Source organism: Cebus imitator, unplaced genomic scaffold, assembly GCF_001604975.1.
Source record: "Cebus imitator isolate Cc_AM_T3 unplaced genomic scaffold, Cebus_imitator-1.0 Scaffold296, whole genome shotgun sequence".
NCBI lineage: Eukaryota > Metazoa > Chordata > Mammalia > Primates > Cebidae > Cebus > Cebus imitator.
In genome coordinates, this window is record NW_016107611.1 from 883122 (window position 1) to 897354 (window position 14233).

At 37.6% G+C, this 14233-nt stretch overlaps 1 protein-coding gene across 4 annotated transcripts in view; it reads right to left on the reverse strand.

Annotated features, from left to right (window-relative positions):
• The window catches only part of LOC108285305 (zinc finger protein 112), a 47720-nt gene that overhangs the window by 9896 nt on the left and 23591 nt on the right, over window positions 1-14233 (reverse strand). For 2 of the 4 annotated variants that reach the window (XM_037729203.1, XM_017502399.2), the window contains exons 2-3: window positions 2263-2389; window positions 47-142 (exon numbers count right to left, since the gene is read on the reverse strand). In XM_037729203.1, the coding sequence (XP_037585131.1) occupies window positions 47-142; window positions 2263-2386 (220 nt within the window). In that variant the 5' untranslated portion in view covers window positions 2387-2389. Of the gene's footprint in view, window positions 1-46; window positions 143-2262; window positions 2390-4790; window positions 4839-5807; window positions 5961-14233 lie in introns of all 4 variants that reach the window. The other 2 variants (XM_037729201.1, XM_037729202.1) reach the window with 2 other exon arrangements.

Genomic DNA, 14233 nt, shown 5'->3' on the forward strand with positions numbered 1-14233 from the left:
AACAAGGGGCTCTCTGGCTGCTGTGTTCCTGCATCACAGTTCTCACCTGAACACCCATCTCTTGGTGTTTCTGTCTCTACCATCAAAAGCTTTTCTTCTCTCTCCAACTGGGATATCAGGTCTGGCTTGAAGGGCTGATGTGCTGTAAAGAAGGCAAGGAGAGCAAAAGTCTTTAAGTTTGATAACGTTCAATTTGTCACAACTAGACAAAAAGGTATACACAGACAAGTGTGACTTTCTCCCACATCCCTTCCACTGTTACCTCCCATCCACTGTAAGAAACTAACTTCATGATTTCCTTATTTTTTTTTTTTTTTGAAACAGGCTCTTACTCTTCTGCCCATGCCAGCATGCAGTGGCATGATCATGGCTCACTAAAACTGCAGCCTCAACCTCCCAGGTTTAAGCAATTCTCCCACCTCAGCCTCTATAGTAGCTGGGACTATGGGTGCACATCATTATGCCCAGATAATTTTTTTGTAGAGACAGGGTCTCCCTATGTTGCCCAGGGTGGTCTTGAACTCTTGGATTCAAGCGATCCTCTCACTTTGGCCTCCCAAAGTGCTGAGATTACAGGTGTGAGCCACCACGCCTAGCCATGATTTTGATTAAACCTTCCTTCTTGTAAAAATAAGCATGTACATGCTTATTTTATTTATATGTATCTATATACATATAGATACATATACATATACACATATAAAGCCATATGCAAGAGTATATGTATCTGTACTCACACACTCTCTATTTACTTATTTTACCTTATTTCTTACATGAATTTTAGTATACTATTAATACTCTTTTGCACATGGCTATTTTTAGGGAAAAATTCCTAGAAATGGATTGCTGGGGAAGGGTAAATACGTAACTCTATTAGATATTGTCAACTTCGGGCCGGGCGCGGTGGCTCAAGCCTGTAATCCCAGCACTTTGGGAGGCCGAGGCGGGTGGATCACGAGGTCAACAGATCGAGACCATCCTGGTCAACATGGTGAAACCCCGTCTCTACTAAAAATACAAGAAATTAGCTGGGCATGGTGGCGCGTGCCTGTAGTCCCAGCTACTTAGGAGGCTGAGGCAGGAGAATTGCCTGAACCCAGGAGACGGAGGTTGCGGTGAGCCGAGATCGCGCCATTGCACTCCAGCCTGGGTAACAAGAGCGAAACTCCGTCTCAAAAAAAAAAAAAAGATATTGTCAACTTCCCCTCCCTAAGGGCAGTATCATTTTGCATTCTTCCTTTCAATGCATGAGAGTTCTTCATTCCTGACAGCTTTGCTGAAAAATGTATAGTGTCAAGTTTTGGAATTTTTGCCAATCTCATGGGTGAGCAATGGCATTTCAGTATAATTTTAATGAACATTTCTCTTATTTTGAATAAAACTGAACATCTATTCATATGTGTACATATTTATATGGGTGTATATTTGTATGTATATACACACACACACATATGGCTTTTATTTATAATATACATATTTACATATTTTATATTTATATTATATATACATTTTATTTATATTTTATATATTTTGTATAAAATGTATTTTATACAAAAATTATATATATATTTGGCTTTATTAAAAACATATATTTATATGTATAAAATAAAGCCAAATGTATATATAGTTGGCTTTATTTTATACATATAAATATATACATATATTTTATACATAATGCCAAATATATATATTTATATATATAAAATACAGCTGTGGTATATTAACTTACCCTCAAGTGGTTCAGAAAAAGTTATTATGACCATATATATATATTCATATACACATATAGTATGTATATAGAGAGAAAGAACATGAACATAAATGATAGAGCAAATAGGATAACATGTTATTAGAGGTGAATCTAGGTAGAATTTCAATGAATCTATAAGGGTGTTCTTGTCCTTTTACTTTTGTAAGTTTTCTGTGAATTTACAGTTATTTACAAATACATTATTCAAAAAAAAAAAAAAACCTCTAAACTTCATCAACAGTTACTGGTGCCCTGAAAAGTTATTTTTCATAAACTTACTAACCTGGAACAACTTATTAAACTGTTTGATGGCAAATCAATGAAGCAGGACCATTTTTACTATTCCAAGGATAGACTGGAGAGAACCATCTTGTCTCTGTTGCACAGGGATTATTAGGACTCTCAGTACCCAAGCTCAGAGAATAACTTCAGGGGCTTCAGAGTTTTTAACAATTGAGCACAGGAAGACACCCCAGGAGGCTGCCGTTGTTACTAATGGCACCTAAGCTCACCTACTAAGAGCAGGTTCCTGAAGTTCTCCAGCATCACATCTCGGTACAGCTTTCTCTGAACAGAGTCTAGCAGCCCCAGCTCCTCCTCGGTGAAAACCACAGCAACATCCTTGAATGTCACCATCTCCTACAATACCAAACACATACACACTGTGTTTACAGAAGAGGGGCAGTGCTGAGAAAATGTAAGGGATGGGAAGCTGTTCTGGATTCTGGGCAACTCGAGTCAAATTTACATAGTTCTTTTCTGTTTGCTTTCTATAATGCTAATACCATTCACCAAGGGCTGCAAGAAAAGAAATCCTTGCACTTCAAATTACTTCCTTTTGTTAGCACTGTTATAAGTAAGCCCCTGGAACTCTGTTGCGTCCTAGGTTACCAATATTTTAAATTGTATTAATAATGTCATTTGCTCCACAAAAGCTTTAGTTCTGACAGTGACTGATGCTATCTGTTTCTTGTTTACACACACACATCACTTACTTAATTTGCCAGATTTACAGGGTATCAGTCATCCTTATTGCTCGAATACGTAGCTCATCCTCTGTGTCCATCTGGAGATGGTAGTGTGTATGCTGTTGCAGTGATGGGCACAGCTCTGGAGCCTGACTGCCTGTGTGTGGATCTGGGCGCTCTGCCCAGTGCTAGCTCTATCATCTTGGACAGGTTTCCTGTCTTCTCATTTGTATGGTGAAATTTACACCATAGTGTCCTAGTAATAAAATGAGTGACCATATGTAAAGCACTGAAAAACAGTGCCTGGCAAATGGTAAGTGTCCAACAAATGTTAGCCATATTATGAATATTTTCATCAGATCTTCTCTCCCATTTCTGGCCTGCAAAGTGATTCAAGGAACTAATGATCTAGAATACAATGATTTGATCCAACTAATGCACACTTAGTTTTAGGTTACCTATACGAACAACGTTGCAAAAACAATCTTTTTCATAGACCTTAGCCCCTGGAATTCTGTTGATTACCTTGTCAAAACAAATACCAAAAAGTAGAAATGGCAATGTTGAAGAATAAAAACCTTTAAAATTCTGAAATCATAATGGCAGGTGTTTTCCCAAAACAGATCTTTTCCATCTTAGCCTTCTTCCAAGAAAGCATAAATCCTACTCAATACTGGATATAAAAGCTTTTAAAGAAACCTTTCATAATCTCAGAAGTAAATCTGGGAAATAAAAACCAGTTATTAAAAAAATTCTCACAAACTTATTAGTAATGAAGCTCATTCTCTTTACACACATTTGCTGTTCATCTCTAATTCTTGTTTTGTGATAATAATTCATTTGGAGGACACTGAGGTCTTTTCTTTCATGGACATTGTAAATATTTTTTCATTCCACTTTGCTGTCTTGTAACATTTTGCTGTAGGATAATTTTAAATTTTTAAATGAACACCAGTTCAGTCCCATATTTCTTCTGGTTGCAGTTCTGAGCATAACAACTTCAGCTCTGAATGCAGAACTCTGCTTTAGTTTGCTTTGCTTTTTCTGTCTGTATTTCCACCCAAATGATATACCTGAAACTCTTAACCCAGAAGGCAAAAAAGCTTTAGAGTTGGCCAGACACTCATCTTCTTCCTCTATGAACATGAACCTCTGATCTTCAAGGTAATAGTGCAAATGACTCTACAGTCCCTCTCTGACAGTCATCTGGCGCCACGCATAGTGTGACAGATAGAAAGCGCCTATACATCCTATCGCATGAATAAATTTTAAACTAAGTGCCTGTATTACTTTAATAAAATTAATACATGAATAATGAAACACACAGACATACAAACATATACAGGTACACACGTAGCTTCAGGTTCTAAGAAGAATCTAGCTCTTCTTATACAAAAACATCTATTTTCCCCCCAATTTTACCTGCAATGTAATCTTGTTAGACAAAACCTTATATTATGTTTTCCACTGAGACATCACTTCAGAGAAAATATTTTTAGCTTTGTGTCCCTAGAACATTACGGACAAATAATATCAAAATTCTCTCAGAACTGCTTTTTGAGTCAAGATTATCTGTAGGAAACTGATTCTGCCATGTAAAACTGCAATAATCCTTCAGAACTTAAAAGCTTGTGAGTTGGAAATAATTTCAAGAAAAGTAGGGAGAGGGATAACAACAGTTCAATTGTATTAGATGATAAAAATTAACTGCTATTATTTTAAGCAGATTAAAAGCCCAATTCAAAATTGTTATGTATTACTGCAAGAACAGTTATATTTTTTAAAAAATGACCATGAACAAATAACAGATTTGTAAGCAGGGTAATGAGGTGTGGGATTTTAAAATTTCTATTCTTTTTTATACTATTATTTATAAAATAAATCATAAAACACATTTAAAACTAAAAGGAAATTTCAGAAAAGGATAAACACAAAAGCAAGAGCCTGACACATAAATGATACTGAATGCCTGTAGTCATTCTTTACCCTTGGCAAAGAAGGGGGAAAAAGATGTGTCCACTCACTGTGAAATGGGGTCACATGTAAAATGGCTGAAATGAAAACCAACTCACCTGAAATTTGATCATTTTCTCCTTCTTTTTCTAGGGAGAGGCAGAGACCTGAGAAGGCAGAACGGGGTAATACGACAGAAGCCATGATTAAGAGGGAAATATATCTTTGTGCAAATTAGAAAAAGGTGTCCCTTCTTCCAGCAAATGTGGCCACAGACGTGTGTTAAGGAGCAGGTAGCATGGGCTAGATCCCAGCTACCACTCGGCTCTCCTGGCAGGGCGCCCTCATGCATGGAGCAACCTGTACAGCTGTACCCAGTAGCCTCACGGGCCTTACAGCTCCCAGCATGCTCCTTCTGATCCTGGGAGATGTGGGAAAGGAAAGGCAGTGGCATGTCATGTACCGGTTAAAAGTGGACTCTGGGGACAAAATGTCTATGTTCAAAACCTGGTGCTACTATATACTTGCTGAGTAACCATGGTTAAATTCATGAACCTTTCTTTTTTTTTATATATATATATATTTTTTTGTTTGTTTGTTTTTAATTCATGAACCTTTCTAATGTTTCAGTTCTGTCATCTGCAAAATTCACATCACATAGTGCCAACAATATATGATTGTTATTAGGATTCTCTGTGTGCATAGTGGAAACCTATTATAACTGCACCAGGGATCTCTATTTCCTTGCAACTGCAGAGGTGCAGATAGCATTTTGTATCATAAAAATTGCCCTTGCAAATGTATTTTGTAAGCCATCTGGAGAGCAGAGATTACTGCTCTGTCCCAGGAAAGTCACCCTTAACTTCTAGTTATATCTGTAGCTCTGGCTTCTTACTTTCATTTGTTGCCACGGTATACTATATACATTGAGACTACCCTTATGAAAAATATAGTGGCTAGTAAATATTCTTCCTGAGCTCAGGGGAAGCTCAGCGGTACATCCATATTCCCACAGGGATGTAACAAAAGACTAATGAAACCTGTGATACTACTACGTTTCTCTTTCTCGCGTTAAACAAAAATGTGATCCTCCGTCTAGATTTGACAAAATCTCATTGGTGATGAGAACACCTAACCTGCAGGGTTGTTTGTGGGGCTTCGTGTGCTCCTCTGTGAAAAGCAGCTCAGTGCTTGACCTTGGGGAGGACTGGAGATCAGGAGTTTAATTTCATGGTTCTTCCTCAAGGTTTGTTACGTTGTTTACTGTTCTCAGGCAGCTTTAAGGCTATCTGTGGAAGAGAAAGAACTCAAAACTATAAAAAGGGATCTGAACATGAACTGTGGATAAGGCAGAGCCTTTTAGCACCGCCTCAAAGAGAGTTCCACTAGTCCAGTAGACACCTGCCCCCTCCTCCTCCACCTGGCCACTGCTGTAGAATCCAGAGGATGTAAGCACAACTACCAAGGACAAGTATGAACTTGGCTACATAATCAGCAGTAAAAGAGCTGAGTTTTCTTTCACTTATCCAGTATTTATGGGTCACCTTCTAAAAGGAATATGGTACCCAGATAGATGCCAGGGTAAAGGGTACATGGGGTTTTTTGACAGGGCATGGAAGGGCCCTCAAACCCATATACAATGAGGGAGGATGGATGGGCTCAATGGAGAAAATGAGGGCTGATCTCTGCACTGGAAGATGACTGGGCTATATTTGCCACTCAAAGAGAAAGGCGTCATCAGACTATTGAATCAGAATGAGGGTTAGAGGGTACCTAGGGCAAGAGAGGAAGCAGAAAATGTGATAAGAAGACCAACTCATATGCTTTAGAGGAACTCCCTCATTTAATCCCACAACCACCCAAGAAGGTACAATTTGTAACTCCTTTTACAGTTCAGAATACTGAGGCATCAATATTTTAAGCTACTGTCTCATTTTAGCTAGCAGAACAGCCAGGACCATTAGCCCAGGGTCTGTGTTCTCAATTAACTAGCACAGTGGCTCTAAATCTGCCACCTCACTAGTCTCGGTTGGGAGCTTTAAAAAATAATACCAATGTCCAGACCCAGGTCCGGGATCTATAAATCAGGATCTGAGGAAGAAGAGTTTTTACGAAATCCCCCAGATGGCTACCGTGTGCAGAGAGGATTGCAAACCACAGACCAGGACATAAACAGAGGCAGTTTGCAGGCTGAATCCATGCAATTAGCCATTAGGCCATTTGGCCTCTCAAGAAAATTGCCAGAGAACACTCAAGCCAGGAGCAGAGAAGGGCCTGGGAGCCAGGCATCCTGATTCCCAGATCCCCATTTCTCTCTTTTAAAAGATGCTCTTGGAGCTGTCACAGAGAGGAAGCAGCAGCAACATGTGCTACGGATGTCTGTGCAGGCACGCACTCCGTGTGAAGACAGCCTTCCAGCTTAGATCTCTGATCACCTTTATCAAACAGAGGGTCACTAATTAGCCAAGGGGTATTGAGAATTCAAAAGAAAAGGCAATTCTTGTTAAATATGAAGTCACACAGTGGTCATCCTATAGACTATTGTTGCTTCTGCATGTTTGACGGAATTAAAAGTTTGATTGTTTTTTCTTGGTTAAAACATGTGCATAGCTGCCTTTGAGATAAAGTCTAGATAAAGGAGTTCAATGCATCAAAATATTAGAAAATCAGTGATCAATGTTAGCCATTGTTACTACCATCCTCATTATTATCACTATGATAAATCTAGAAGCTGCTCATTAGCCCTGGTTTGTTTCGAAGTATATTTATTTTAGGTCAGTAATTAACAATAGGTGTACATCACCTTTACAACGTTCTGAAAAATCTATTGTTTTCAGCAACCCACCAAAACTGATCAGAGATAAGAGACAGAGAACATTCACATCTTTTATTTCTCCCACATCTATTTTCAGAAAATTTGAGTGCACTCTCACTGAGTTGAAGGTCCCTATTTCCTGCTGCCTGCTGGAAAGCTACACCAACCACAGTTAGGTACCAAATAATCACTCTCTGCCAATGCCTTTGCTTGGCAATAAGCAAACGGAGAATTTGACACGGTTCTCACTACGTAGAAATCTGCAGCCAAGTGGGAAAGACAGATCAGAAATAAGCAGCAGAAGCATCGGCGAACTCAAAGACAGGTCAACAGCAACAATCAAAACTGAAGCACATGAAAACAGTGTGTATTCTGTTGTTGATAGAGGGCTCTAGAAATGTCAACGAGGTCAAGCTGGTTAATGGTATTATTTAGGTCTTTTGAATCCTTATTCGTTTGCAATCTTCTTGTTCTACTGATTACCGTACGAGTGTTGAGATTTCTACATAGAACTGTGGGTTTCTCTATTTTTTAAATTCTGTCAGTTTTTCTACATGTAACTGGTGGTTTGTGGGCACACATTTAGGATTACATATCTATCAGTGCCCCAGTCAGCTGGGGCACTGACCCTTGATGTAGTGTCCCTTGGCATCCCTGGCCTTGGTCTGAAGTCTACATTGATATTAATATGGCCACTCCATAGTATAGCTCCTTTTCTCTTTTTAACTTTCAGATTATGTATGTCCTTATATATAAATGGAGTTCTTTTAGACTGCATATATTTGGTTCTTACATTGTATCCAATATTGCAATCTCCTTTAATTGATGTATTCAAGCCATTAGCATTTCATGTAATTATTGAGATAGCTGGATTCCTGTCTACAATTTTGTTATCTTTTTTCCTGTTTGTCCTCCCTGATTTTGTTCCTCTATTCCCCTTTTCTGCCTTCTTTTGGGTTATTTGATTTTTTAAAAATATTCCATTCATTTTATCTATCAGCTTTTGGCTATATGTCCTCTTTTTTTCCCAGTGGTTGCTCTAGGGTTGTAATATACATACGTAATCTTTCACAGTGTATTTAGTATTACTGTTTTCACTACTTTTCTGTAAAATGCAGATAGCTTACCAACGAATAGTTCCCACTACCTCTCCACTTTGTTTCATTTGTATATACTACTCTATATACACAAAAACCTCTATCCAAGAAAGTCATAATTTTTATTTAAACAGTCATGTATATTTTAAAGGAGTAGAAAAACAGTATTTTATATTTGCCAAAAAACTTACTACTTTTGGAGCTCTTTCATTACTTCTAAAGTTCCCAGTTTCCATTTAGTATCATTTCTATATAGTCTAAAGAACTTCCTTTAGTGCTCCTTTTAGCACAGGTGTGGCATTTAGGACATTCTCATTGGATACAGAATTTTGTATTGACAACTCCTTTAAGAATCTTAAAGATGTTGTTCCAATGTTTTCTGGCCTCCATGGCTTCCCATGAGAAATCCACATATATCTGTCATTGTTCTACCAGATATATAATGTGTCATTTTCTATATTTTTGTTTATTTTTAATTTTCAGAACTTTAATTATGATGTATCCAGAAATGATTTTCTCTGAGTTTATTGTATTTGGTATTCACTGAGTTTCTGAAATCTGTAAATTTATGTCTCTCACCAAATTTGGGCAATTTTCAGCTAGTACTTCCAAATGAACATTTCTCTCCGCTCCTCCTGAGACTCCAAAGACTTCTGATATTGTCCCACAGGTTCCTAAGGCTCTGCTCATTTCTTTTTTTATTTTCTCTGTCGCTCAAGCTCAAAACACATTTTTATACTCATCTATCTTCAAGTCCACTGATTTTTTCTTCTGTCATCTCCAGTCTGCTACTGAGCCCATTGAGTAAATTTTTTATTTCAGATGTTGTCTTTTTCATAAAACAAATCCTAATTTCATAAGAATTCAAATCAGACCAAGTATTTTCTCTAACTATAATAGGTTTAAGCTAGAAATGTACAAGAAAAAAGATATCTGGACAATCTCCAAATGTTTGGAAATTAAGCAGCATACTTCTTTTTTTTTTTTTTTTTTTTTTTTTTTAGGGGGGTTTTCTTTTTTTTTTTTTTTTTTTTTGAGACGGAGTTTCACTCATGTTACCCAGGTTGGAGTGCAATGGCGCGATCTTGGCTCACCGCAACCTCCACCTCCTGGGTTCAGGCAATTCTCCTGCCTCAGCCTCCTGAGTAGCTGGGATTACAGACACACACCACCATGCCCAGCTAATTTTTTGTATTTTTAGTAGAGACGGGGTTTCACCATGTTGACCAGGATGGTCTCGATCTCTTGACCTCGTGATCCACCCGCCTCGGCCTCCCAAAGTGCTGGGATTACAGGCTTGAGCCACCGCGCCCGGCTAAGCAGCATACTTCTAAGCAACCAATGAAATCAGCCACAAAAGAAATTAGATGTAGTGAAGTGGAAATGTTTTAAGAAAATAAATTAGAGCATATTTTAAGTGGAATCAAGATTTAAAAGCAACATATCAAAATGTAAAAGATGCAGCTAAAGCAGATACTATAGAGCAATATATAGCAATGATGCATATATTAGAAAAGAGGTCTTAAAGGCAAACAGAAAAAAGAATATAATAAACCTAAGACAGAAATCAATGAAATTGAAAACACAAAAACACTAGACAAAATCAACGCTGGCAAAATATGGCTGGGCCAAATCCAGCCCACTGCTTGTTTTTGTACAGGTTGTAAGCTAAGAATGTTTTATTTTTCAATGGTTGAAAAAAATCCTAAAAAATTATTTTGTGATGTGACAATTACATGAAATTCAAATTTCAGTGTCCATAAAATTTTACGGTAACACAGCCATGCTCATTTGTTTACGGACGGCCTATGGCTGCTTTTGCATTACAGCAGCAGGGCTATGTAGTTATAACAGAGACCATAGGTGGCACTCTCATTTCTTTGTATTGTTGCTAAGCATAATTTAAATCACAGTGACTCAGCATTGGGTTGACTTAATTGGGTTAAATGCTGTTAATTGCCCTGTTGAGGGCAATGGGAACAAGAACAGCATTTCAAGTGCCATATGTATTGCTGTACCATAACATTTTAAATTTTGTGGTACTAGTACATTCTAATCAAGGCAAACACAAGGAAAAAAAAACCAGAAAAACAGACTTTGTATAAGGCACAATGGAGGTGAAATACTTTGTTAATGAATTAGATGACAAAGCTTATTATGATTATTGTGCTTCCTATGCAGTGACAACGTATCTATGCTAAAAAAATTAGAAAATTTTAAATAAAATGTCTCATCAGAGCAGAATTTCTCCCCCCCCCACAAAAAAAATACTGAAAATGAGGTAGCAACTACAGTCAGTACATTTTTATATTCAAATATTCAGCTTCTATGTCTGCCCCAAGCAAAGAAAGTAATTTACCAGTGATGAGTTAATCAAATCATGTTTGATTGCAGAAGGCAAAGAAATGTGTCCAGAGAAAATAAATTTGTTTATGATGATTAGACTTTGGGGAAGATCAACTGCTCTAAGAGTTGAGGGCCATAGGAACAATATTATGGTCTATTAAAACACAAGGGAAATGATTCTAATAAATTTTATTTGGCTCTTGTTAATTTCACAGATGTTACTAATGTTGCTCAGATGTTGTGTATTCAAGAAATCAATCCCAAGTTTGAAGTGGCTGAATAATTAGCTTCTAGGAACAGTCTGTATGGAATAACTACAGGTGAAAATATTACCAAAGAAGGTACAAATATTAATGCAGTAAACCTGAGGCAGTATAATCTGCTAAGATGTGTTAAAATTGACAGTGGTAAAAGATATGTTGGAGCAGAAAAAGGCAGAGGAGGTTGGATTTATAAAAACATGTGTTTTAAGCCTATGGTTACTTATTGTATTATTCATCAGCAGGTACTTTGCAGAAAATACTGTAACCTATCATGTGGTACTGAACCAGTAGTGGCAACAGTGAACTTCATTAAATCTCATGGATTTAACCATCATCAGTTTCATGAATTTCACGAGAAACAGACAATCCTGACTTACCCTACCATATGAGAGTTCAATGTCTGAGCAGCAATAAAGTTTTATTGTGATTTTTAAAAATCTCAGGGCTGAGACTGAAATATTTCAGAATGATAAGAACTGCTCTCAGCATTACTATTTATATAATACTGAATGACATTGGAAATGAGCTCTAGCTGTAGACTTGATAATGTTTCCTAACGAATTCAGCCTAAAATTAGAAGGCAAAACAGTACTTATTTGTGAAGCTTATAGTGTTGGTGAGTTATTTCAAAGACAATTAATGTTTGAATCACAGGTAATGCCAAGCTACTTTACAAATTTCCAGTGTTGTCAAAAGTTAAAACAAGTGATATCTCAATTCCTTCACAAATTTGTAGCATATATATTTTCTGAGCCTAAACTTCAGCATTGTAGCAGTGTTTTCAGACCTTGATGTAAGTGCAAATGACCTTTCCACATTTGAAAGTCCATTGCATTGTGTACTGCATAATTCTCCTAACCTTCCATTGGAAGTGATTATTCTGAAATGTAGTGACATACTAAAAGTTAAATATTGAGAGTCTACAAGAATTCTTTAAATGTTTTCTGTATTAGTTTTTATTGCTGCTATAACAAATTACCACAAACTTAGTGGCTCAAAACAATGCAATTTATTCTTTATTAGTTATGGAGATCAGAAGTCTAAAATCAGTTTCCTTGGGTTAAAGTCAACGTGTCAGCAGGTCTGGTTCCTTCTCCTGGGAATACATTTCTTTGCCTTTTCTAATTTCTAGAGGCTGCTGGAATTCCCTGGCTTATGGCTACAGCACTCCAATTTCTGCCTTTTTAAAACTGTTTTATTTTTTTGAGACAGAGTTTCACTCTTGTTGCCCAGACTGAAGTGCAATGGCATGATCTTGGCTCACTGCAACCTCCGCCTCCTGGGTTCAAGCAATTCTGCCTCAGCCTCCTGAGTAGCTGGGATTACAGGCATGCACCACCATGCCTGGCTAATTTTGTATTTTTAGTAGAGATGGGGTTTCTCCATGTTGGTCAGGCTAGTCTTGAACTCCCGACCTCAGGTGATCCTCCCACCTCGGCCTCCCAAAGTGCTGGGATTATAGGTGTGAGCCACCATGCCCAGCCCAATTTCTGCTTGTTATCATATCACTTTCTTCTAACTTTGATCCTTCTGCTTTTCTCTTATAAGGACTTGTAATTACACTGGGCCCAAAGAGATAATCCAGGATAACTTACACATCTTAAAATAGGTTTAATCACACCTATAAATCTCTCATACCATGTAAAGTAACATTCATAAGCTCTGGGAATTAGGATATGGGTATCTTTGGGGAGTTATTATTCAACTTACCACATCTTTCAACTCATTAATATGTACAATTAAAATCATTTGCTTGTAGATTGGTATCAGTATTTGGTAGGAACTATTTGTTTAAAAAAGTCCTTTTTGGCTGGGTGTGGTGGCTCACGCCTGTAATCCAAGCACTTTGGAGGCCAAGGCGGGCGAATCACCTGAGGTCGGGAGTTCAAGACCAGCCTGACCAACATGGTGAAACCCCGTCTTTAAAAAATAAATTAATAAATAAAAAATTAAAAAAATAAAAATAAAAATAAAAAATGTCCTTTTCAGAGATAAAATACATGAAATCTCATTACAAATCAGCATTAACAGATGAACATTTGCAGTAAATTTTGATGAAAGGGAATAGCAACCTCGAACTTCAATTAAATTGTACTCAATCATTATATCTTAAATTTTGTCAATTAAGGTTTTCTCTTATTATATAAATACCTAAATGATAGTACTGATCTTTTTTTTTTTTTTTGAGACAGTCTGTTTTGTCGCCAGGCTTCAGGCTAGAGTACAGTGATGCAATCTTGGCTCACTGCAACCTCTGCCTCCTGGGTTCAAGCAATTCTCCTACCTCAGCCTCCCGAGAGGCTGGGACTACAGAGGGGCGCCGCCATGCCTGGCTAATTTTTGTATTTTTTAGTAGAGAGGGAATTTCACTATGTTGGCCAGGATGGTTTCGATCTCTTGACCTAATGATCCGCCTGCCTAGGCCTCCCAAAGTGCTGAGATTATAGGCATTAGCCACTGTGCCCGGCCCTGATATTTCTGACTAACTGGAAAAACTGAAATATTTACAATCTGGGCCTAAAAAAATAGGTTTGCTCACTCCTAAACAAAATTAACTAAACCTACAGGAGGTTCTTTGCAAAGATTAAGAAAAAACTCCTGATGAAGAACAAAACAGAAAAGACAAATTACCAAAATCAAGAATAAAAGAAGGGATATCGCTACAGACTTAACAGATGTTAGAAATATAAATAAATTCACATTAATGAATTCAAAGTGATAGATGAAATGGTTTAATTCCTGGAAAGACACAAAATACAAAATACTGATGAGAGAAATCAAGAGAGAAATGAAAAAAATCACTCAAAATTCTACATACTGCATTGATTTCATTCATGCAACATTATGATAAAGGCAATTGGGTCGGAGAGTAAACCAGGGGCTTCCTGCGGTTAAGAGTCGGGGAAGAGTTTAACTACAAAAAGGTACCACAAGGCCGGGCGCGGTGGCTCAAGCCTGTAATCCCAGCACTTTGGGAGGCCGAGGCGGGTGGATCACGAGGTCAAGAGATCGAGACCATCCTGGTCAACATGGTGAAACCC